General features: G+C 42.0%; 1 protein-coding gene across 1 annotated transcript in view; it reads right to left on the reverse strand.

Moving 5' to 3' along the window:
* The window catches only part of CDON (cell adhesion associated, oncogene regulated), a 41,922-nt gene extending 22,444 nt beyond the window's left edge, over nt 1-19,478 (reverse strand). Inside the window, exons 1-10 of the mRNA XM_081114041.1 lie at nt 19,388-19,478; nt 17,595-17,867; nt 15,778-15,924; nt 14,791-14,934; nt 13,874-14,161; nt 12,376-12,645; nt 9,225-9,578; nt 4,080-4,366; nt 2,618-2,792; nt 740-868 (exon numbers count right to left, since the gene is read on the reverse strand). Coding sequence (XP_080970167.1) covers nt 740-868; nt 2,618-2,792; nt 4,080-4,366; nt 9,225-9,578; nt 12,376-12,645; nt 13,874-14,161; nt 14,791-14,934; nt 15,778-15,924; nt 17,595-17,867; nt 19,388-19,463 — 2,143 coding nt within the window. The 5' untranslated portion in view covers nt 19,464-19,478. The remainder of the gene's footprint in view (nt 1-739; nt 869-2,617; nt 2,793-4,079; nt 4,367-9,224; nt 9,579-12,375; nt 12,646-13,873; nt 14,162-14,790; nt 14,935-15,777; nt 15,925-17,594; nt 17,868-19,387) is intronic.
* Nucleotides 19,479-23,688: the final 4,210 nt, after the last annotated feature.

A 23,688-nucleotide genomic window follows, 5' to 3' on the forward strand; every position in this document is an offset into this window, starting at 1 on the left:
AAAGTTCATCAAAGAACACCACAGTTTGAATAGAAAAAGAAAGCTATTAAGGGAAAAAATCTCCACAGAGAAGAATATCTTCAATATCTAAAAGAAACAGCATATGACAGTTAAAGGATAAAGGAAAGAATGCTGCACTTGGAGGTAAAAAATCTGAATTTGAATAGCAATTCTTCTGGTTTTTAGATGATCTCAAGCAAGCTGCATAGCTGCCTGAGTCTCAGTTTCCTATTTTGTACAATAGATATGCTACCTTCTTCATCAGGTTCCTGTGATGATTAAATACATTATCTAAAAACCGTAAGATTGACAAGATATAGCAATGAACCTGAGTGCGACTTGTAATCATTCAATTCAAAAAAGATCTAAATCTTACTACAGGTACCACCATATATTTTGATAAGTCATCAAAAATAAGTAAGACTTTTAGAGTTCAAAATATAAATGTGGTTTCCCTGCCAGAGAGGAGACAGGAAAATCCTTTTTGTGAGTTATATAATCTTAGTACCAGATGTTCTGAATCTGAGTGTATTACCTTAAACACTAATCATGGCACTAGGTCCCGAGATTTGAGTGCTACAGGGAATTTAAGAAGATGGTTGAAATAGGACCTAGAAGAGTACATGGTGGCTATAACCTGAATAAAAAACAAATACCCTGTCCCATTCTGCTCCCCAACAATCTGAAACAGATCAGCTACATTTATAAACGAACAGAGTAGGAATATTGGTCTCCTCACCGCCGCTGTGCCTGGAGGAGTCGGTCAGGACGACTCCAAAGTGGTCCGCAGCCTCCGAAACCATGGGGCGCTTCGGAATGCCCGCTGGAGGGGAGGGGGCCTGGGCATTTTTCGATGAGGGTGTTTTCTCTAGAAATATTAGAAAACATGCTGTAACATGAGCTTCTCTTTATAAGCAAAGTAAGAAAAGATACCATGACATTCAACTGGCACACAGATGCAAACATATGGACTAACCTGTCACAGGTCTAAATTTAAGCCCTACATTGTAAATACCTACCTCTCAGAGGCACTGACTTTTAAAATTATTTTTTCTAGTACCTTAAAGGGAAAACTAAAATGAGTCTTTCTGCACAAGCTAACTTTAATTTACACACAGAAAAAACACACACACAAAAACGTCAAATGACTAGGGTAAAGGTTTTCAAACTGTCCGTTTTTCTTTTTACTGTACATATTTCTTAACTCTAAAACACAAAATTCATTATTAAAGAGATTCTGTTAATTTTCTTCACAGAATAACTGTTGTACTAAGTTTTAAAATTTCAAGAGGCAAAAGGTGAAACGGGGTGATTATTTTAAAACTGAAAAACATGCTTATTCAATATTTATAGGTCAGACTCTGTAAACAACTGAGGACTAAGTATAAAAATTAACTCAAAATACATTTCAAGTAAGAAATACTCATTATTTTTCTGGCCTTCTCAGTAGTTAGATGAAAAGGTCTTTTTCAAAAGCCAATTGATAATTTCTTCTCAATCATCATACCTCCTTTCATTATTGTGCCCCAATAAACTCTGTCCCACCCAAACCCCATCTCCTCTCCTTGAAGTCTTCTTCACGATCATCTGTGGCTGAGCTATGACAGCATCTTTTCCATCAAGCCTCCCCTCCCAAGCTCCCTGCAGAAAGAATACTCTTCCTCTGCACATCCTGGCATTTTCTCTGCCAGACTTTCCTAGGACTTACCAAGTCTGGTCTCTGCCGACACCCTTGCCTTCCTCCTGATCCTACAGCTAGAACTGTCTGTTGAAACATACATCAGGTTGTGTCACAACTCTGCTCAGATCCCTACAAAGCTCCCAACTCACTCAGAGTCAGTGTCGACAAGGTGCTGTGTGATGTGGCCACTCGGTCACCTCCCTGCGTGTTCTCCTCACTTACTCTGTTCCCATCAGAGGCTCCCTCAGTGTTCCAAGGATACACCAAGCACACCCCACCCCAGGACCTTTGCACTTGCTATTCTCACTACTGGGATGTTCTTTCCCCAGATAGTCACATGGCTTTCCACTTCACCTCCTTAACATTCTGTTCTGCTATTGACTGAAGACTTCTCTGGCCACCTCCCTAAACTGTGACAACTGCTACTCCATACACTTCCCACATTCATCCCCTAATTTCTTTTTCTTGCTAACAGTCACCGCTTCTAACATATTTGTAACCTAGGTATAAATCTCTCCCAACTGGAATGTAAGCTCCATGAGAACAGGAGTTTTGTCTATTTTGTTTATTGCCGGGCACACAGAAGCATTCAGTAACTATTAGCTGACCTGAGCTGTTACCTTGTAGTTGGTATTTATGCTTCTGTCTCACCTTTCTTAGCAAAGTGGAAGCTCCAACAGGATGGATGTTGTCTTGATCACCTCTGTTCTCCCTGCATCGCCTACCCTACGGCCTTACCTATCATAAGCTCTCAAAAAAATCTGTGGAACATCGGGTGGAATGGAATAACATAACCATCCAATGTGGCCAAAAAGAGGTACCATAATAGGTGTATTTAATGAATTTATACATAAGACTCTCTACTAGCCAAAAGGATGCTTACTAATAAAGCGACACAAGACAGCCGGCCATTCCTCTTACAGCAGATTTGCTCACCTTTGCTGGTCCGGAAGGTCAGCATGGCAGGCTGTCCTTCGCCCGCTGCGCTTCTTGCTACCATCAGAACTTCATAGAGACTCGATGGCTCCAGTTCCGTTAAGTGGAGCTCATTCTCACTGCCTGGGACTCGCACTGTGTGCCAGCTGCCCACCACGCCAACGCCATCATCCAGCTACTCAAGAGAAAATGGGCCATTAGGAACAGGAGATAAAGGGTAGACAAAGTTTCCATTCAAATTTGATAAAAACTACAAGTTATTCAATTCCAGGTGAATTTTTGGGAAGTGGTGTACCACGTTAAATAAAAGAGACACAATATTTCTTCATATTAAGAAATATTAGGACTCTAAGGAGGCCTGCAGCAAGAACCCAGGAATTCTCACTGTAAAGACTCCTTGCTCTGCTACCTCCCACCAGCTACAGCCTCAAGCAAGTGATTTACCTCCCAAAGTCGGTTCCTTTTACTTGTAATGGAAACAATACTCGTTTCTTACTGGGCTAATGGGAGAATAAAGTAAGTATCTAATAATGTGTACTAATGATAACATACACTATACATAATAAATATGATAAAGTAGGATATGTATGCTTGTATATATATGGATTATATAATTATGGGCCATATATTTCTAGCATTCTTGCTTCATTCTTGACACTGTTCAATGTGTGCTGGATGAAATAAATGTAAGAGATCCAATCCATTATGTCTTCATTAATGGAAACAAGAGACAATCTCATATGGGAGTTTCCATGTGGCTAAGAACACTTCCTGCATCTAGAATCATCCAGTTAGGAAAGTAAAGAAATGCTCAAATCTCATGAAGCTAATTTTTCCAGATATTAAAAATATTACTATTAAAAGATGGATACCAAATATCTTGAACAAAGAAATGATTTTTAAGTATGAGGGTCTCTCTTCCCATTTCATTCATCTGCTAGTCTCACTAAACAGAAGAGACTTTTTAATTTTGCTTTAATATAAGCCTCTGGAGGGAAAACATCTAGAAAAACCAACAGTTTACTGTGATAAATAACCAAACAACATGAGATTCCAGTACAATGAAGAAGACAACTTGAGATGCAAATGCTCATCAGAGATTATGCCCGAGGACTTTGTTCAAAAAGTTGTTTTCAATAAGAAAATGCTTTATTTGATAAATAAACTGTATATGACTATGTTAGACAAGGGGGAATGACTTCTAAAAGTGGTTTATAGCGCTTTATCCCCAAGAGGTTAAAATGTTTGATAAAAACTGCTGAGAAGTCACGGGGTCCTGAGAATATCCATTTTTGGGGAAACTGTTCATACTTCGTTCTCACCCCTTTATAAGCTGGTAAGTGCAGCTGGGATGTGTCTCCGGGAGCATCTTTCCTGCCGCTCCCCCAAAGGAAAAGGCCATAAGCACATGCTACACACAGTGTGCGGGTGTGAGAAACGATGATACCCAAGGAGACAGTACCTTCCGATACTTCACAAAGTAGGCATTGATGGGCAGCCCGCCGTCCTTCCCCGGCCTCCAGAGCAGGTTGTATGTGTCTGCAGTGGGGGTCTGCGGGGGGCTCAGAATGATGGGGGCCTCGGGCACTGAGGCGCCGCTCGCACTTTTCTCTGACGGTGACTCCACTGCGCTGAGATGTTCCCTCACTGGAAGCGAGCTCGCGAGTCCAGTTTCTGAACCCTCTCTCTTCTCACTCTGAGCGGCATCAGAAGTGACGACTCCTGCTTTTGTATTTGTTTCCAAAGGAACTGCAGAGAAAGGGGGCAGGGAGAGAGGGAGGAAGAGGGGAGACGGCTTGAGTCTTCCACACAGTGGCTTTGCTGCCTGCCCACACTGATACAATGTGAGCCCTAAAAGGTAGAGCCGGTAACATGCAATGCAGAATTCATGGAAACCTCTGACCTCCAGTAGCTACCACTTATTCGTGAAGGAGCAAATTAATTGTCTGAAAAATCAATGATATGATGCAGTAGGTCAGTGGTTTAGAGGATGCTGAGCACATCTTATGCACCAACCATGGTGCCAGATATTAATAAACATAATCTTATTTAATTCTCAAAACAACATTCTTAGAAAGTAATACTCCCACTTTACAGATGAAGAAATCAGGGTTCTGAGGGATTAAGTGACAACAGCTGGCAGACGAATGTTAGTAGAGCTGCTAGGAAGAAGCGACAGGGCAATATATTAAAACAAATATATTGCCAGCACGAGAAAACTTAAGGATTGACAGTCAAGGTTCTCTAAAGCAGCAGTTGCCAACCTTTCGGACCTCACAGACCACCAGTGATCGGCGGACCACAGGTTGCTGACCACTGCTCTAAAGTGCTATTAATATTGATCCAAAAAAGTCTCTTTTTTTTTTTCCACAGGTTGCTGACCACTGCTCTAAAGTGCTATTAATATTGATCCAAAAAAGTCTCTTTTTTTTTTTTCCTTTACTACTTTTGTGGAGGAAGGGAGCACAGGAAACAACGCTGGAGTTTCTTTTCCACAGTGAAGTCAGATTTCTGGTAAAAGGAGGGTGTGTCTTTAGGAGAACTCCTGCAGTTTAGTAGAGAAGCAACAAAAAACAGGACTAACAGTGTAAGGTCAGTTCTCTGTTTGTTTAAAAGAGAGAAAAGGTGTCCCAGGAGCATCCTCCATCAAAGAACACAAGAAGCTAATGAGAAAATAATAGAGAAGAAAACTAATTAAGCTCACTGAGACTGCAAAATATTGCTCCTGGAACGGCCATGTTTACCTATGAGTCAGAACGTGGGCTGATGGGAAGGGTGGGATCTGGTGCCTGCTAATGCAGATTCGGACGCAAGCAAGTGGGGTGATTAGCTGTGGCTCACGGTATGGAGAAACCTTCTTAGCAATAGCAGTTTCACGGATCCTCTGGGCAGGTTACCACAGGGAAGTGGTGTTGGGCTGTAGGAGAGTTTCAATAGCGCATGCCTCAGTTTATACAGAGGCGTGAGAAAAAGTGCATGCTCCATCCGGCCTGTGTCTCAAAGTTCTACTCTGTTCCTCAGGATGCAATGCGACTGTCCATACCCTTCTATCCAGAGGATTCAACCAATCTTCATTTACTATCCCAGTCATATAACTTGAGCCCTCACCAGATACTAGATACAATTTATAAGCCTTAACAGTACTTTCAAAAAATGTTTCACATACGTTATTTCAACTTATCTTCAGAGCAACTCTGTGAAATGCCAGAGTAGGTATCTAGCACTTTGTAAGGTGGAATGGTTTTCTGCACTGGAAAACAGATGGATAAAACTGTGGTTTTCTAAATACTGTAACTATGGCAATGAATTTAATGACTGAGTTGAAACTAATCAAACAGGGACTATAACCATATCTGTCAAAGTTGTTCCTACTGTGACCACTCAGAGCAGCAACCCCACCCAACACTCTAGGAAACTCAGGCCAACTTTCATAGGGGTCTTGAAGAGCTACAACTCACTCTACAAATATCTGCACATCCACTACCCCAAAACTCAAGGTCTCTGGAGAGAAAAAAAACCAGGGATGTGTGTGTGGGGAGGGGGGTGGGGGAGACCGTCCTCTCTCTCTTTGACGTGGCCTACTCCCCTGTTCACAATAAACAATGTAAATTTCCCTGTCAGAACACTGACATTTAATAAGGCTCAGATTCCTGTGGAAAGAGGCGGACTGTGCTGTTCTGAGCATTAATGAACTCAGCTGCAGCTCAATAATTATTAGAGAGCGTGTAAAGGAGGCAATGCAGGCCCACTTAGGCAGGATGTAGGTGATGGGGTTACTATACATAAAAATGGTATTTATCAAGACGTTAAAATCGTGCAGAGGGCCATCTTAAAGGTCTAAGAAGATCTAATCTAAACAAGGCAGCTTATGTATCTTTTAAGGGCTTCAGGTCATATGTAAAGTGAGGCATTTAGAGGAAATATCTAGTTTCACAGCTATGGCTATGACCTCTACAGCTCCCTCTACCCTACATTTACATAAAGCCACCACTTCCGCTAAATGCTCCCCAAGCAGCACCTGCACTACACCTGTCTTACAGCTAACAATTCTGTGAAGAGACTCTCGTACTTTTGCTTAGCAGAATCGATACATAAACACACACATAGCATATTCATATATATTTATACACTTAGACAGCACTCAATACCTTCTTTACTTGAGGATTTGTAAAGGTACTAAAATCAGTGACTATTCCTTCCTTCCTTAATCACCACATGGGTGATTATAATTTAATAAAAAGTAGATGGTAATAGCCATACCCTAACACTCAGTATTTATTGGAGGATTTCTGTTGCTAGACACAATTCTTTGCACTTTACACCTATTAACTCCCTGAATGCTCACATGGACCCTAAGAGTGGGGCATGTCACTATACCTGTTCCGCAGGCGAGGAAACAAGCAGAGACGAGTTCAGTAACTTGCCCCAGGGACAAAGCTCCTGCGTGGCAGAGCCAGCCTCACACAGCCTGCGAGCTTACACTCACACCATCCCCGCCTCTGCATGCACGCAGAGAGGAGCACAGAGTGGCAATGGAGTCCCTGGCCTTCCCCTCTCTTTCCACCTCCAGCCTCACCCAGAGCTAGGGTCCTTGCGTACAAGCAAATGGAAAGACAGGGCGCATCCACCCTCTATCTACCTCACTATCATTCCTATGCAGACGACCAGCCCCTGGCCACTCCCCTGGTGCAAGGAACCTCACACCCCTGCCCACTCCCCTGCTGTAAGGGACCTCACACCCCTGGCCACTCCCCTGTTGTAAGGGACCTCACACCCCTGGCCACTCCCCTGGTGCAAGGGACCTCACACCCCTGGCCACTCCCCTGGTGCAAGGGACCTCACACCCCTGGCCACTCCCCTGGTGCAAGGGACCTCACACCCCTGGCCACTCCCCTGGTGCAAGGGACCTCACACCCCTGGCCACTCCCCTGTTGTAAGGGACCTCACACCCCTGGCCACTCCCCTGGTGCAAGGGACCTCACACCCCTGGCCACTTCCCTGGTGCAAGGGACCTCACACCCCGGGCCACTCCACTGGTGTACGGGACCGGCACACTGGTGGTGTGGCCTACACTCTGGTGGATGGAGCAGGGGAAAGACCTGCATGGAATCAGACTGTTCACTAATTAAAGCAGGAAATTCTGAAGCCCAGGCCTGTTGTACAGAAGGAGAAACAGGGCACCAATTTCTGGGTAAGCAGCCCCTTGACCCCATGGCCTCTGACCTGTGGGGCCTGAGGACCCGAGGACCCAGGCAGAAGAAAGACCACTAAAGCAGAGGCCCAGGGCAGGAACCTCGGGTCCAAGAGTCAGGGCAGCACTGCTCTGTGATCGTCTTACTCTCACATGAGAAATATGGTGACAATCTCCACTCAACTGAGTACCTGCTGGGAGTGCTGCTCTAAATATATACTGAGGACCCTGGCTGGGTAGCTCAGTTGGTTAGAGCGTTGTCCCAATACACCAAGGTTGTGGGTTCCATCTCCGGTCAGAGCCACATACAAGCAGCCAATGAATGGTCGCTCACTCTCCCCCTTCCTCTCTCTCTCTCTCAAATCAATAAATGAAATTTTAAAAATTTAAATACCTACTGGTGTAAGGTTTGAATTTGAATTTAGTCAAATTTGAATTTATTTTAATAATATTGATATTCTATTACCAGTACTTCAAAAACTAGATGTTAAGTCACCACCAAAAAAAAAATCAGTAAAATATACAGAATTAATATTATACACCCCATTAGGAAAAGAACAAGTAAGATGGGGAAACACACAGGTGGCATCGTTTGAGAGCACCAGGACTGCACCTGCTTCATGAAAGCCAACCCTTCAGACGGCGGGTGCTGCTCTGATCAAGGGCTCACCTTGAGAATGTCTGCAACGGCACTTTCAGTAGCTTAGAAAACCAGACGCGTTCATCACGAAAAGAGGTCTGTGGGGTCTAGAATGAGTCTCCCCACAATGTGCTCAGTGGCATGCAGACTGTTTTGAGCTAAAGGCAACGGTAGCTGCAGGCTCTCGAGAAACCTCTGCCCCTGCCTCACTACCTGGAAGAATTTTATCAGAGGCCTTGCCCAGGAGGGATGCGCAGAGACAGCCTCTTCTGACTACCTGGAGGGCAGGACAACCTTGGGTTTATTAAAGGTCTGCTCTTCTTGTCACCTGCCGTGTCCTATGTGCCTATGTTCCCTTTCTATCTCGGAACCTCCCCTGCACGCGGGGTCTCTGGCTCTCTCCTGTATGTGGGGTTCCCATACACATGTATGTATTAAATTTGGTTCTTTTCTCTTGCTAATCTGTCTCCTATCTATTTGATGATTAGACCAGCCTTGAGGATAGAAAGAAGTTTGTTCCTCCCCCACAGGTCATATCTGGAGCTTCCATATGACAACTACAAGCTTAGCAAACACATCAGAAATGGAAACCAAAGTTCAGCCAGTTCATGTTAAGGCCAAATATCAAAAATTACCATTCTACATATCACTGTCATCAGGGGAAAATCTATCTTTAGAGATTGCTGGATTCATTAAACTACCACTTTAAAGTACGTTATCTCCTATTATCAAAGGAAATTATTCACCTAGAAAAGAAAACACCAATGGCAACTCACCCACTGTGAGGACAGCTTCCGACTGCGTGGAGCCATGTTCATTCGTGGCTTCGCAGGTGTACTTCCCAGCATGCTCCTGAGCGACGGCCTGGATGTACAGTGAGCTGGAGCCACCTCGGGACATGATGAAGTAGACAGGCTCTGCATCAAAGCCCCCGGGTCTTAGCAAGTGCGACTTTCGGGATTTCGATTTAAGGACTTGAGACGGGTGGCTGGTTATCAATCCATGCCTGTCATACCAGCGCATGACCGGAACTGGCACTCCGGTGGCATTACAGGACAAAGTCACAAAGTCTCCAGCTGCCACCTTTGTGCTTGCTGGGGCTGTAATTATTACTGGCTTGAGTCCACTGTCTGTTAAAAAAGTCATTCACATACAAAAAATTAAGAACATTATAGTATCACAGTGCAAAATAATTCCATCCTATTGTGTAAAAGTTCTCAATGTCGTGAGCAAATGGCAGTCAGAAACATCTTCTTTTATACATGTTTCTAAACAGTGTTTTACATGCAGAACAGTGTGAAGAACACGATCATTCACTGAAATAGTGTTTGCAATGTCATACACAAGCAGTGATACAGTCAGGATAGTAATGATTGGAACAAAGACAATTCCCTGGTTAGTTCTCTTCTCAACCTGCATCAAGTAAAGCATCAATAAAAAGTAGGATTTTTCATAGTTGTCGGGTCCCACACATTTCCTACACATATTTCCTGTCCTTCAGAAAGAAAGGAATGTATATAATCTGCAGAGAGCTTTCCAATAGGTGTCCTGTACACACGTGACCACTAAAAATATAGACCGTGTGAAGCCAAAACCTCAGACTTTAACATGAAAAAGGTGTAAAGTGGTAAAAAAAACTATTCCTTCATAAAAATAGTCAATTTCTGGTGGTGGGAGATAGGATTAGGCAATCTATAATAATAAAAGTGTAATATGCTAATTAGACCGGACATCCTTCCAGACAACCTTCAGGACGAAGCCAGGGCTGTGAGGGAAGCCCGGGTCCCGGGTGCCAGAGGGAAGCCGGTGCTGGCAGCCGGAGGAAGGCAGGCCTACTCTTGCACAAATTTCCTGTATCGGGCTTCTAGTCTGATTATAAAAAGCCTGTGAACCCTGACCAGGTGGCTCAGTTGGTTGGAGCATTCTCCCATACACCGAAAGGTTGCAGGTTCTGTCCCTGGTCAGGGAAGTGCAGAAGGCAACTGCTTAATGTTTCTTTCTCACATCAATCTTTCTCTTTCTCTCTGACTCTCTCCCTTCTTCTCTCTAAAAAAAATCAATGAAAACATATCCTGGGGTGAGGATTTTAAAAACAAAAGCTTGGGAGAAAACTCTGTTCTGAGTACAAGTTGATAAACATACTTTCTACCATATCATGAACACTTTTGTTTTTTGTTTTTTTAATAATTTTTTTAAAATATATTTTATTGATTTTTTACAGAGAGGAAGGGAGAGGGCTAGAGAGCTAGAAACATCGATGAGAGAGAAACATTGATCAGCTGCCTCCTGCACACTGCCTACTGGGGATGTGCCCACAACCAAGGTACATCCCCTTGACCGGAATCGAACCTGGGACCCTTCAGTCCGCAGGCCGACGCTCTATCCACTGAGCCAAACCAGTTAGGGCAACATTTTTGTTTCTAAAAGTGGCACCAACTCTTTGCTTTTGGTCCCAGTATTCTCAGGACTATTTTTTTTTCTTTTTTAAAATATATTTTTATTGATTTCAGAGAGGAAGGGAGAGAGAGATAGAAACATCAATGATGAGAGAGAATCATTGATCAGCTGCCTCCTGCACAACCCCACTAGGGATCGAGCCAGCAACTCGGGCATGTGCCCTTGAACAGAATTGAATCCGGACCCTTCAGTGTGCAGGCCAACACTCTACCCACTGAGCCGAATCAGTTAGGGCCTTGGGACTATTTTTAAGTATGCCTACAATGGAATACTGGTGACAAATGACATTTTCTCCAGCATAGCTTTCTCTTTCTCTAGTCCAACTCCCTGCATTTGAGAAGCCAATCAACATTTGCCACTATCAGATCTCTGACTTGGGTACTATCAGATCTCTGAATCTCTTATGTGTTAAATGCTAGTCATCTCACTAGTCATAACCTGCATTTCCCTGAGCACTAGCGACGCTGAATATCTTTTCACGTGTTTATATGTCACATATTTATCCTTAGTGAAATGTCTTTTGTCCATTCTTCTACTAGACCATTTATCTTTTTTTGCAATGGTTCAGAGTTCTCTGCATATACCACATACTGTTCTTTTGTTAGTTACTATGTTACCAGTATCTTCTCCCAGCTTCTTTTCATTTTTCATGGTATCTTTTAATGACTAGGATATTTTAATTTCAATAGTCATCAATCTTTTTAAAAATTAGCCTAAAATATCTTGTTAAAAAGTTTTACTGAGATCATATAGATATTCTTCTATGATTTCTTCAAAAACTTTGCCATTTTGCCTTTCTACTAGTGTATAGATCTTTAACCCACTGGGAATTTCTTTGGATACAAGATGATTTAGAGATTTACTTCCTTCTTTTTCTCCACTTTGACAGCCAATTATTTCACATCAAAACTTGACCTGGAGGTGGTCCTCCCCCCCACTCCTACGGGTGCTCTGCAAAGCCACCTAAGTCAAGTCCTTAGTGCAAGTGTCTTTTTGAAGATCTCTGCCTCGTTCCAAGAGTCTATTTTTCTGTTCCTGCGTCAATACAACTGTCTTAATTGCCCCAGATTTTGGAATATGTTCTAAAATCTGGTGAGGCAAGGACCCCACATTTTTTTCTTTTTTAAGAATGCCTTATCTATTCTTGGGCCTTGGATCATCCATATAAATTTTAGGATCAGCTTGTCAAAGCCCTCAAAATATTCTGTTAGAATTTTAATTGAAATTGCAAGAATCTACAGAAAGACCTTGGAAAGATCTGTTGAAAAATATTTTTTTAAAAAATTGTTAATGAGCTGATTAAATAAGGCTGCTTCATGGACATGCCTATTTGCAACTAGGAAGGACCAGGGAACATGGAGTAGTTCTGTGATAGTGACGGGATCATTCCCTTTAGTTAAATTTCAACCATAACAAAAGCTTGTCTGAAAAGTAGAATTTCCTATAATTAATCACATGACGAAACACTACCTTTTTGAATGTCAAGTCTCCCAGTAGACTGCATAAATCCAATCCCATTATCTGCGACACACTGATACAGGCCAGAGTCTTCCATGGTAACACCACTGATTTTCAATCCATTTTCTGCAGTTAGATGTCGTGGGGAAGGAGGAATGGGCTGTGCATTATGAAACCAGGTACGGTTGGGGGATGGGTTCCCATGAACCTCACAGGTAAATTGCACTGTGGCCCCCAGAGACACAGTCTGATCCTGCAGTCCTTTAGAAATGGAAGCATGTTCTGAAAACAAAACATAAATTATCACACGAGTCAGATAAAATCTTCCCTACCAATAACTAGTTAAAACCAAACTGGATTGTTTATTCACATTCTCCCATCTGCTGTGGTCAAGAAAAAAATTAGAAATGTATTTTAACTTTCCTTTCATAGGGTAAACCATATGTTACTAATATGTTATAATCTCTTTTTATAGCTCTCTCCACCCACTTAACTCTCTCAACACACACACATACACATAAAGTTTCTAATTTGGGGCTTCTCTTAGCATTAGTTTCAGGTGATTTGTTTGAAATAAAGTAATAGTTTCCCTAGATTTCAAACAAGAGCCAAAACAGAAAAACTCTTATTCAGAAGTTAAATTCTTTTTATAGCCAATTCTTAGGTGTATACTGGCCAAAAAATTTCCTTTAATATCCATCAAGTGAGTTTTTACCTAAACAAAGTAAATCATGCACTGACATTTGTAATATATGCCCAAATTAAATGATTAGGCATATTAATCTAGTCCGAACGATCATTAAACCTTAAAGCCCATTCGCCATACACTTACATTAATTCCAGTGTAACCTACATCAGGCCACTGTTGCAATTACACTCGCACAGATTTACAAAAACTGTATTAAGTATGAAACCATTTACCATCTATTTTTTCTGGTTTTCATGAAAACCTGCTTTTATAAAGGAAAACCTTTCTGCTACTACACATGACAGAGAGACAGGTAGCTGAGAGAAAGGAACAGCTTTGAGATAAAGAGTAGATACAGAAATGTAGATGAAACTAATGCTAATTCTATGAGCCAGATACAGTGAAAGCATTGCAAAAGGGAAAATGAATGAAATAGATTCCTTTTTGAGATGATATTTTCCAGTCAGTTCTCTGCCTTAGTTACTATTACTGGACAGTACACCTGATAGTAGCCCAGAATATTCCATCCTGCTGAATTCCAGTCTCGTTCCTCCATGTCATTAAGAAAAACAAGCTCTGTGCTATGTAACCGGGCTGGGATGAGGTTCCTAAGAACGTCCAGGTGAAATGTCCTGCGACACCCAGAAATACTCCCTAATTCAGGAGTCCATTAAGAAAATGAAGTTCGTTCTGTCTACTGGTGTAGGTGTTTCCTGATAGGCCTCGTTTCATTTATAGTTCATGAAACGATCTTCCATTCAAACATCAGTTAGATCAGGAAAATAGCTTGACTTGAAAAAAGTTTACTAAGTAGCGTCTTACCAAGTACATTAACCATGTAAGTCACGTGCTTGACGTCTCCAGACTTGCTTCCCACCATACAGGAATAGTTTCCAGCATCCACTGGGTCAATGCTATCTGTGGCAAGATGAGAATACAACCTCCTCCAATTGCTTCCCGCCACCACGTCCTGACCGTCCTTCAGCCAGTGCACTTGAGGAGTTGGGACCCCACTCACCACACACTCCAGGGTTATAGGACTATGAGAAAGCACAGATAATGCCTGTGAAAGGCGGGGGTGAAGAATGTGAAAATCATCTGAAGAAGAGCCTGGAAAAAAGAGAAAACAAAAAATTATCACGTCCCGTCTCTTCCTTAGCAGTTCTGTGAGCCTTCCCACCTTCCCATTTATTCTTCTTTACACGACAAGGTCCTATCTGGTAGCTAAATCATTTGTAGTTGAGAATTAAAATGAAGAGAGTTTGTGATCCTCTCGGGCTACTTCTGAATTAGCAGTTTAGAAATGAAGGACAGGAACCACTACTTCACTAAGCTTTGGCTATTGGTGCTACCTCAACTGAAACACCTTATTGTAAAAATTAGGCATGAAAGCTAAAAATCAGGTAGGAAAAAGGACATATACCTATTTTTCATAATTTACAGCCACAAACTTGATCACCACTAATATCAAGTTATATTTTTTCTATAATTCATTTTTATTTGAGCAAAGGGCAAAGTTCTCTACATGTATTGCACTCTGTCATCTTAATCAAAATTCTCCTCTAATAATCATTAAAACATGTTCAATACTATTCTATTATGCATTTATGTATTTAACTTTTTATAAGATTTCCTTATGGTAAACAAACACGATCTGAAAGAAAAATGAACTCTCATTTCCCAATGAGGAATGCTCCCAAGGACTCTTCCTCATTACCAATATTCTCCCCAATACTTACGACTCACAAGGAGCTTTTGGCCAATGGGTTCGACTTTTAATTCATGTGTGACAGGATTAAAAGCTGCACATTTATATGATCCCTTGTCCTCTACGGATACATTCAAAATCTGAAGGTTTCCTGATGGAAGGATTAAGTAATTCTCTGAGGAAGGAAAGGAATGCAGTTAGGCCTCTCTTTACAAAGGATACCAGTGAAAACGAATCAATTTTGATAGTTCTGCTTTAAATTTAGACAGAAGACTAGCAGCAAATACACAAGTGAGGAGCATTCCTGAATGAAGGAACGGAAAGTCAAGGCAGAAAAGGAAAGGTCAGGAGTACTGCAGTAACCGAATCAAGCCCATTGGAAACACTGGACAACAGGTCACTGGTTGGGAGCACAGGCAGGAGAAGCAGTTAGACAAAGTCTCAGTGACCAGCTGCACCGCCACCCGGGGCAAACCTGCCCCTGTAGCACTGATCGCCGGTGTTCGGTCATGGCTATTCAGTCCTTGTTTTCCTCAACGAACAGGTATTGGTGCCTATTTCCTGCCAACGATGGCCCAGGCACAAGCGACAGAGCAACGAAGAAAGAGGATAAAGGTCCGAACTCATGCAGCTGACAGTCCAGTGCTGAGTGGAGGCGGCAGATAACCAACCAGCAAACAAAACATGGAGGACACAGGCTCTGGGGGAAATGAAGCTGAACAGAGAGGACAGAGCAGCAGGGCATACAACTTGAGGAAGGGCCCAGAGGGCGGTCTTCTCAGAGGAAGGTCTGTCTGGGCAGAGACCTGAAGGAGTGGAGGGGGTGAGCACAGGGAGTGCAGACTGTCATCATTTCTGTCAGGTAACCACTTCTTCTAGTCTCCTCCCTTGACTTCTGAGAACGCGTATGCAATGCATTTTTTTGTGCCCACGATCCCCAGCACGCAGAGCTTTATAGCAGGTTCTTTAATGAACATTTGACCTCTGGGTGCCACTGGCTTTTCATGAAAACTCTCACCTGTAGAGCGCCTCAGCCACTTCCCGCGGATTTTATAGCGCACCTCGGCTTTGGGGTTGCTATCTGGTACCTTGCAGCCAATGAGACCAGCACTTTTTTCTTCTGCTGTAATTACATGCTTTGTGGATGAGTCAAAATCACCAAGAACTAAAATAAATAAATACACAGAATAAATAAATGTAAATGTGAACTCTCTTTCCTAAAGGAAACTTAAAAACTAAAAACAGCATCTGCGGCATGGCTGATGGTGGCAGCGAACCCCAGGTCACAGGGTAGCAAGCTCTTTTTACCCCACAGAGCAGTTGGGGTAGAGGTGCATGGTTGAGGTGGGAGCTAGGCCATGGCACCCTTTCCTGAAGATATCGAGAAAAGCAAACCACTCTTAAAACATCAGGGAGAATTATAAAGCATAACTGTTCCCATTTTGTCAAGATAGACCAGGGGTGGGCAAACTTTTTGACTCGAGGGCCACAATGGGTTCTTAAACTGGACCGGAGGGCCGGAACAAAAGCATGGATGGAGTGTTTGTGTGAACTAATATAAATTCAAAGTAAACATCATTACATAAAAGGGTACGGTCTTTTTTGTTTGTTTGTTTTATTCATTTCAAACTGGCCCGTGGGCCGTAGTTTGCCCACGGCTGAGACAGACCCTTCTCAATCCAGTCCCTCATCAAAAACTGACTTCCCCCTGCCCAGCCAGCATAGTTCACTGATTGAGCATCAATCCCTGGTCAGGACACATACCCGGGTTGAGGGTTCGATCCCCAGTAGGGGGCGTGCAGGAGGCAGCCCATCAATGATTCTCTCTCATCACTGATGTGTTTTTTTTTTTTTCTCTCTCTCCCTTTCTCTTTCTCTCTGAAATCAATAAAAATATATTAAAAAGAAAACAAAACTGACTTTCCCTATGCATCAGTATTCTGTTTGCAGCTACTCATACTCAATGAAATGGGTTATGAGGAACCTAGGACGTGGAAAAACAACGCTGATGTCATGTGGATTATCTGCATATGCCGGCTGGGTCTCAGGCCCTCTCCGTGTCAGTTACCACTGACGCAGCCTGCAGGGAAGCCTGTTACCTCCAGTGCTGAGCGCAGTCGGCAGCCTGCCACTCGCCTGCTCTCAGTTGTGCGTCCTGGGGCGATCCACGGGTCACAGCTCTACACAAACATTTGCTCTTCTCAGTTATGACAAACTCACTACTCCTGGGGAATCCACATTTGCTCTGTAAATAGGGGTGCCCTTGCAAAGACGGTTTCCCTTGCTGGAAGCCATCGCCGTTTGAAAGGCAGATGGCTCAAACTTACTAAGAAAACTGCGAAGTCCAGATTTTCTCTAAGTTCAACACTCAACATTCCTTTCTTTACAGTCAGTTATTATTTTCCTGTTTCTTTAGCCTGGTTTCAATTAAATAAATTAAAATCACTCAGTGATCAGGCAAAAATAAAACAATTAGATGTGAAAGAAAGATAAAGAACTGCATAAAATAACTGAGTATCAAAGTAGACAATAGGTTTTTTGTTGTTGCTCAGATTAAGGACTTTTAAATATCAAGAAATTCAGAATCCACTTTAGAAAACTGTCCTATCTGTGTACAAATCCACTTCCATACCCTTGTTACAGATGAAGACAACCAGGCTAGGCTCACAGGTTCAAATGCATTTCCCCCACGTTAAACACAGCAAGCGCCAAGGCAGGGAGGAGAACTCGTGTGTGTCCTCCTCCAAAACCCATGCTTTCCCACAACTCCAAAGTGCAACCACTGACAGTAATTTCAGGAAAACCCATGTAAAACAGGGACACAATCAAACTCACCTGCAATGGATACTGCTGCAGGGCCGCTCACAACTGCACCGACGCTATTGTTGGCAATGCATTGGTAGTAACCCGAAAGGGAGGGGTTGAGAGAGAGAATAGTCAAAGTGCCCTGGTGAATCTTGATCTGCTCCAAGTTTCTGTCCAATCTTTTTCCATTATGCAACCACGTGATATGAGCGGTCACAGGTTTAGCAGAGCAATGTAGAACTACAGGTCCACCAGGTTTCTGGACAGCAGACAGTGGCTCAGAAATAAAATAAGGTGCCAGGTCTACAAAGAAACATTCCCCGTGTGCAAAGGAAGGGGAGAATGAGAAAGAAAGTACATTAAAGACATTTCCTCTCAGTCCACCTTGCTTTATCTATATATGTTATGGTTCTTAATGCTTGTAAACGTTTTAGGAAGTCTTAACAGCCCATTTTTGGAAGAAGTAAAGGCAACATGTTAACCTACAACTTAACAATCAGGGTACAATGGATAAGAATCCTTAAGCTATAAATGAGAAATGGCAAGTTGCTCATTTAAGGAAGTAGCTTTTAAGAAATGAAAGTTGATTGTCTGAAAAAGTGGCGATGACTTTCAAACTAAAAAGAAATCTCTACCATGTGACCAGCAGGGTTCGACTTTTAAGAGCAAGTTATTTTATAACTAAGGCTACAGTACTGCTCTACCACTTCCCTTCAATATAAAATAATGTTCAACTTTTAAGGAAGCGCAAGTAGAAAGTTAGGAAACCACAATGGACTACAAAGTCTATCCTTTTTTTTTTTTTTTTTGGATAGAAGTCTCAATAGGGCATCAACCTTACTATTTTTATTTGGTTTTGGAATAGTTTCACTTGTTATGTCTATTCTCCCAGAAATTGGGGGGGAGAGAGGGTGTTCACACACTTAAGTATCAAAACAGAGCTCTCTCTTCTACCCGCCCCCCCCCCCAAAAAAAAAAAGAGGGAAGAGGGCAGGAATGCTATTACTCTGGCAGAATAAAATACTTAAAAAAAAAAACCACACCAATATATTATTGAATCTATTTTTACAGGATATTTTATCAGAAATGACGATTAAGTGGCTCTCTACTAAATCTGAAGTTGTTGTTTAGCAAAAAAAAAAAAAAAATGTAATAAAATCATTAATTCAATTTTCCCTTACTAAATCTAATATAGTTGTACAGTGTATTTAACAGAGGAAAAGAAATATTATTTAATGAGTAAACATCAATGTATATCATAACACATCTTTACACAAATCTAAAGTAAAAAGAAATGCCTGTGGGCCATTGTTAGGCTCAGGCTTACTATACACACTTAACAACAAACACATTTAAGCTTTTCAGTAGCACGCAGAGTTAGGTAACAAATTAGACAAGGTCATGAGAGCTGGGTTTTTAACCAAATTCTCTTACTCCAAACTGAATGCTATTACATGCTGATACTAAAATTTCTTTTTGGTGGTATGTAGTCAGCATTTTGTTCCTGTTATAATTTCCAAATTCAGAAATCTGAAACATATCTTTTTACTGAAAAAGGCACAATTGCAAAATATTTATTTTTAAGGCAATAAAAGGCATACATTACAAGGACAATGATGGGAAGGCCTGCTAATGCCCAAGAAGCACTACTAAAAGATTCTTAAATTGCGAAGTTAATCAAAGTTTTAAAATTTGGTCAAACAAATTTTATAAATGTCTTTAGACTCCATCACCACCAGCAAAATACTGAAGTCAAGGTTGTTGTTTTAAGATTAAGAAGAGGAGACGCCTCGGTTAAAACACCACGGTTCTTCTGTTCTTACCTGAACTCACAGCGGAGCACAGAAAGGGAAGAGTGACATACAGCAGTGTCTGTAAGGGTCCAGGATCCGGATGCATAGCGCCAGATTATGGACGCGGCAGGACAGGTTTCCAGAGCAAAATCCAGGCCTTGGCTCACTGAAACACATTCCAAGAAAAGAAAATCTAAACCACAAAAACAGTTGGCCTCATTGATCCGAGTCGTCAATAGAGTTGTGAGCATGATTCATACCTTCACAACTGACAAGCTAATCCCTGGGTTCTAGATTACAGTTAGAAGGTTTGCTCATTCTTCCAAAGTATTGGGAATACCTCTTACTATGCAGAATCCATCATTCCAGATGAACACATTCACCGCCTGTAGTGAGTTTGTCTTATGTCTCACACGCATCTACAACTCAACACAATCAAAATGCACGCCTCCTCTACTGTCCTTAAAAGCGGAAATAACAACCAACAAAATAATAGCAAACATTGATATAGTGCTTAGCATGTGTCAGACACCATTTCAGTGCTTTTTGCTACATTAACTTCATCTTCACAACCACCCTATGAGATTGGAACCAGTGGTTTTCTTCCCTTCTTTCACATGGGGACTCGGGCTCGTGGATTGTTCAAATTGAACACCAAGTGCAGGCCTTGGGGACGCAGTTTACTTAGCAAATGTGCAGAACATCCAATGACCGCTATGGTGAGAGTGGATGAGCCAGGCGAAGAGCACAGGGCGAAGCTGGTCTAGGTCCCATCCAGCTTTGAAAGCCATGGGACGGACTTTGGAATTGAGTGCAAAAGGAGAAAGGGAGTAAGAAGAATCAACTGCTCGTTCTAAAAAGTTCTGAGGATGTAATGAACAGCAATACACATTACATATATTATAGGAAAATACAGTAATAAATATAGTGTAAATAACTATATGCTGTCAGATGGGTACTAGACTTAATAGGGTAATCAGTTTGTAGGTGTATGAGTCTAATCACTATGCTGTATACCTAAAACTAATATAATATGACATGTCAACTGTAATGAAAATATGAATTTTAAAATGATTTTGGGATTTATTCCCAATGTGACGGCAAGCCCTTAGAGGACTTAGAGAAGGGGAATGATGAGCTCTCATTTAAACTTTAGAAAGATCACTGGCTGGCAGGGGCGAGGCTGAAGTGGGCAGACATGGAAGAGGGCGACCGAGTAGAGTAATGTAATCACTCAGGAGAGAGGGGAGAACATGGTGGGTAGAACAGTGAGTCAGCTGTGGAGGTGGTGAAAAGTACGTGGATTCAGAACATATCCTAAAGACAGAACCAACAGGATTTGCTGAAGGCCTGGATATAGAGCGTGAGATAAAGAGATGTGCCAAGAATAACTTAGTTGTGGTTTAACAGAATAAATAATAGCTCTCTGTTTACTGAAATGGAGAAGACCGGAGAGAGGGTGATGACAAAGAGGGGTACGGTCAACAGTGCTGTTGTAGCCCATTAGGCATCTCAGTACTACCGTCAATCGACAATCACACGTAGGAGTCTGGAGCTGCGGAGCGAGTCAGAGCTGGAAATGTAGGTGTTAGACCTGTAAACCCATGGCACTGCATGAGCTCTCAAAGGAAAATGAGAAAAGAGGTGACGAGGTAGGAGCCTTGGGACATTCCAACCGCTTAGACTGACAAGGGGAAAGAAAGGAGCAATGGGGATTGAAGAGAAGTCACCAGTGAGCCTGGGAGAAATCGAGGAGAATATTATATCCAGGGGAAAAAATGGGGAAAATAATTATTTCTAGAAGAGTCATTAACTCTCTCAATTACTCTGAGAAGTAGAGTAAGTGGGATACCACCAGAAAGCCTTCATGGAAATACTGGTGATACTGACAAGAGTGGTTTCAATAAAGAAGGAACTAAAGACTGATGGTGGGTTCACAACAGAATGGGAAGGGAGGAAACGAAGCAAGCAGGCACAGGAAACTTCGTAAGAGCTTTGCTATAAACGGGCAGCAGAATAACAGGGAGAACTGATGGAGATGAATGGCAGTCAAGGGAAGGTTTGTTTTTGTGGGGGTCCTCTAATAGACAGAGGATACAGCAATTCAGCAAAGCTAAAAATGCCTACTTCTCTGTGCCAGATACTCTAAAATCTACAAGTAGCAATTTCAACTTTATCCCAATCAAGGACTATCAGTTCATGGGCTGCCTTTCCAATTTTTTCTTGCCGACCTCTTTTGACAAACGGGAGAGGATATTTTGGTACCACTCCTGGGAAGAAGGGGCCATCTGTGTGAAAACATTTTTGGTTTATTTGAACTCTCACTTGGTTCAAGGGTAAGAACTGACACACTGCTGCTCAGCAGTCAAGGCCAAGTAAACACTCAAATAACTTGTTAACAGGAGCCACTTTCCTGAGAGAATGAGGACAAGGAGGGGTGTTTTCTTCCTTTTGCCAAATCTTTCCTCAACTATTTATTTATTGAAAAGTAGTAAAAAAAATTCCTGAGTCAACTTTAACCCCAGCCCATGATCTACTGAGTTTTACAGCTGTCCTTTAAAATTTCACAGCTCATTATTGCTGCCTAAATATTAGCACACAGGAATACCCTTTATTGACTCTATCTTTCTATTAGGTTACTCATAACATGCTGTTTTTAATTATTTTTTTTAATTTTTCAATAACAGTTGATGTGTATTCATTTCAGGTCTACAACATAGTAACTAGATATTATAGAACTTACTAGGTGATCACCCTGATAAATCTAGTACCCATCTGACACCATACATAGCTATCACAACATTATTGATTATATTCTCTATGCTGTACTTTTCCATCCCCAGGACTATGCTGTAACTATCAATTTGTACTTCTGAATCCCGTCACCTTTTCACCTATTCCCCCAGCCCTCTGCCATCTGGCAACTGTCAAAATGTTCTCTGTATCTCTGAATCTGTTTCTGTTCTGCTTGTTGGTTTATTTTGTTGCATAGATTCCACATATAAGTAAAAATCATCTGGCATTTGTCTTTCTCTGTCTTATTTCACTCAGCACAAACCACCTATGTACATCCATGTTGTTGCAGAGGCAAGATTTCATTCTTTTCTATGGCTGAGTCATATTCCACTGTATAAACTCACCAAGGCCAGACACTGCTTATCTGGGGTTTTTGAACCTTTGAGAGATTTTAGGAAACCATGAGCCAAGACAGGCTGTTTGTATGGAAAAGCCAAAAGTTGGGTGGGTTCAGGCCTCCAGGAATCACCAGGGCAGAGTGAAAAATGTTTGCCAGGTTGATAGAGACTCAGATATGGTGCCTGCCTGCCGGCTTTCTGGGGAGAGGGCTCGGCAAAGTAACAACAGCCTCTGGCAGCACTTGTCGGAGAAGAAGCTAGCCCTTCAGCCCTCACCAGAAGCCAGATAATTCAGTTCTTCCCCATATGTCCCTGATGCACCTTTCGAGCTGCTATTTTTGCGCTGGAGCTCAGAGCAAGTGAGTCGGAGTAAGTCCACGCATGGGCTCTTTAAGAGGAACACTTGGGACCCCAGAAGCCCTCTATCTCACTCAGCCATAATCTCTGCTGGTCTTCAGAGCCAGAAGTTAGGGGGACTTCCCTTCCCAACACTGGAACCCTAGGCGGGGGCCCCGGTGTGGGGCTGGGACCACTGCCCACAGGAGGACCACCACAGTCAGTATATCCCTTCCCATTTTTAACCACCACACATGGGTTTGGGACCAGGCCGTTCACGTCCCTGCCCCTCCAACTAGTTTTGATGTGGCCTCTTCTTTATATCTTTAGTTGCAGGGTTTCTGTTCAGCTAGATTTCAGGTGGTTCTCAATGATGATTGTTCTATAATTTTGATGTGGTTGGGATAGATTCCAAGTACCACGTTTACCCATCCGTCATCTTGACCAGAACTACAACACACTATGTGTTGATTCTGGAAGTTGGAAAGAACTTATGACCATAACAATCACTTACTAAATATTTATTAACTTGGTTTATGTTTATGAATGGCAACCTTGCTCAGTTTGTTAAAGAATTATGATAATGAGAGGAAGGCCCTGAGTTCTATTGCACTACTGGAAAATTGCTCAATGATATGTCATTTTTAAAAGTATTCTTTGTCAAAAAAGGAAATTCGATATTAGTATAAATGCTATTTGACTAGCAAGTTTATATATATATATCACTTATATGTAATATATAACTACATAAAATGTACATATTTACGTTTTATATATTTATAATTTATACATAAGTATATATGTCTTGCACTGCCCTACTAAATGAACAATTTGTTTGGCCAGTTTACCACAACTGAGCAA

This window comes from Myotis nattereri, assembly GCF_964212035.1.
Source record: "Myotis nattereri genome assembly, chromosome: 19".
Taxonomy (NCBI): Eukaryota; Metazoa; Chordata; class Mammalia; order Chiroptera; family Vespertilionidae; genus Myotis; species Myotis nattereri.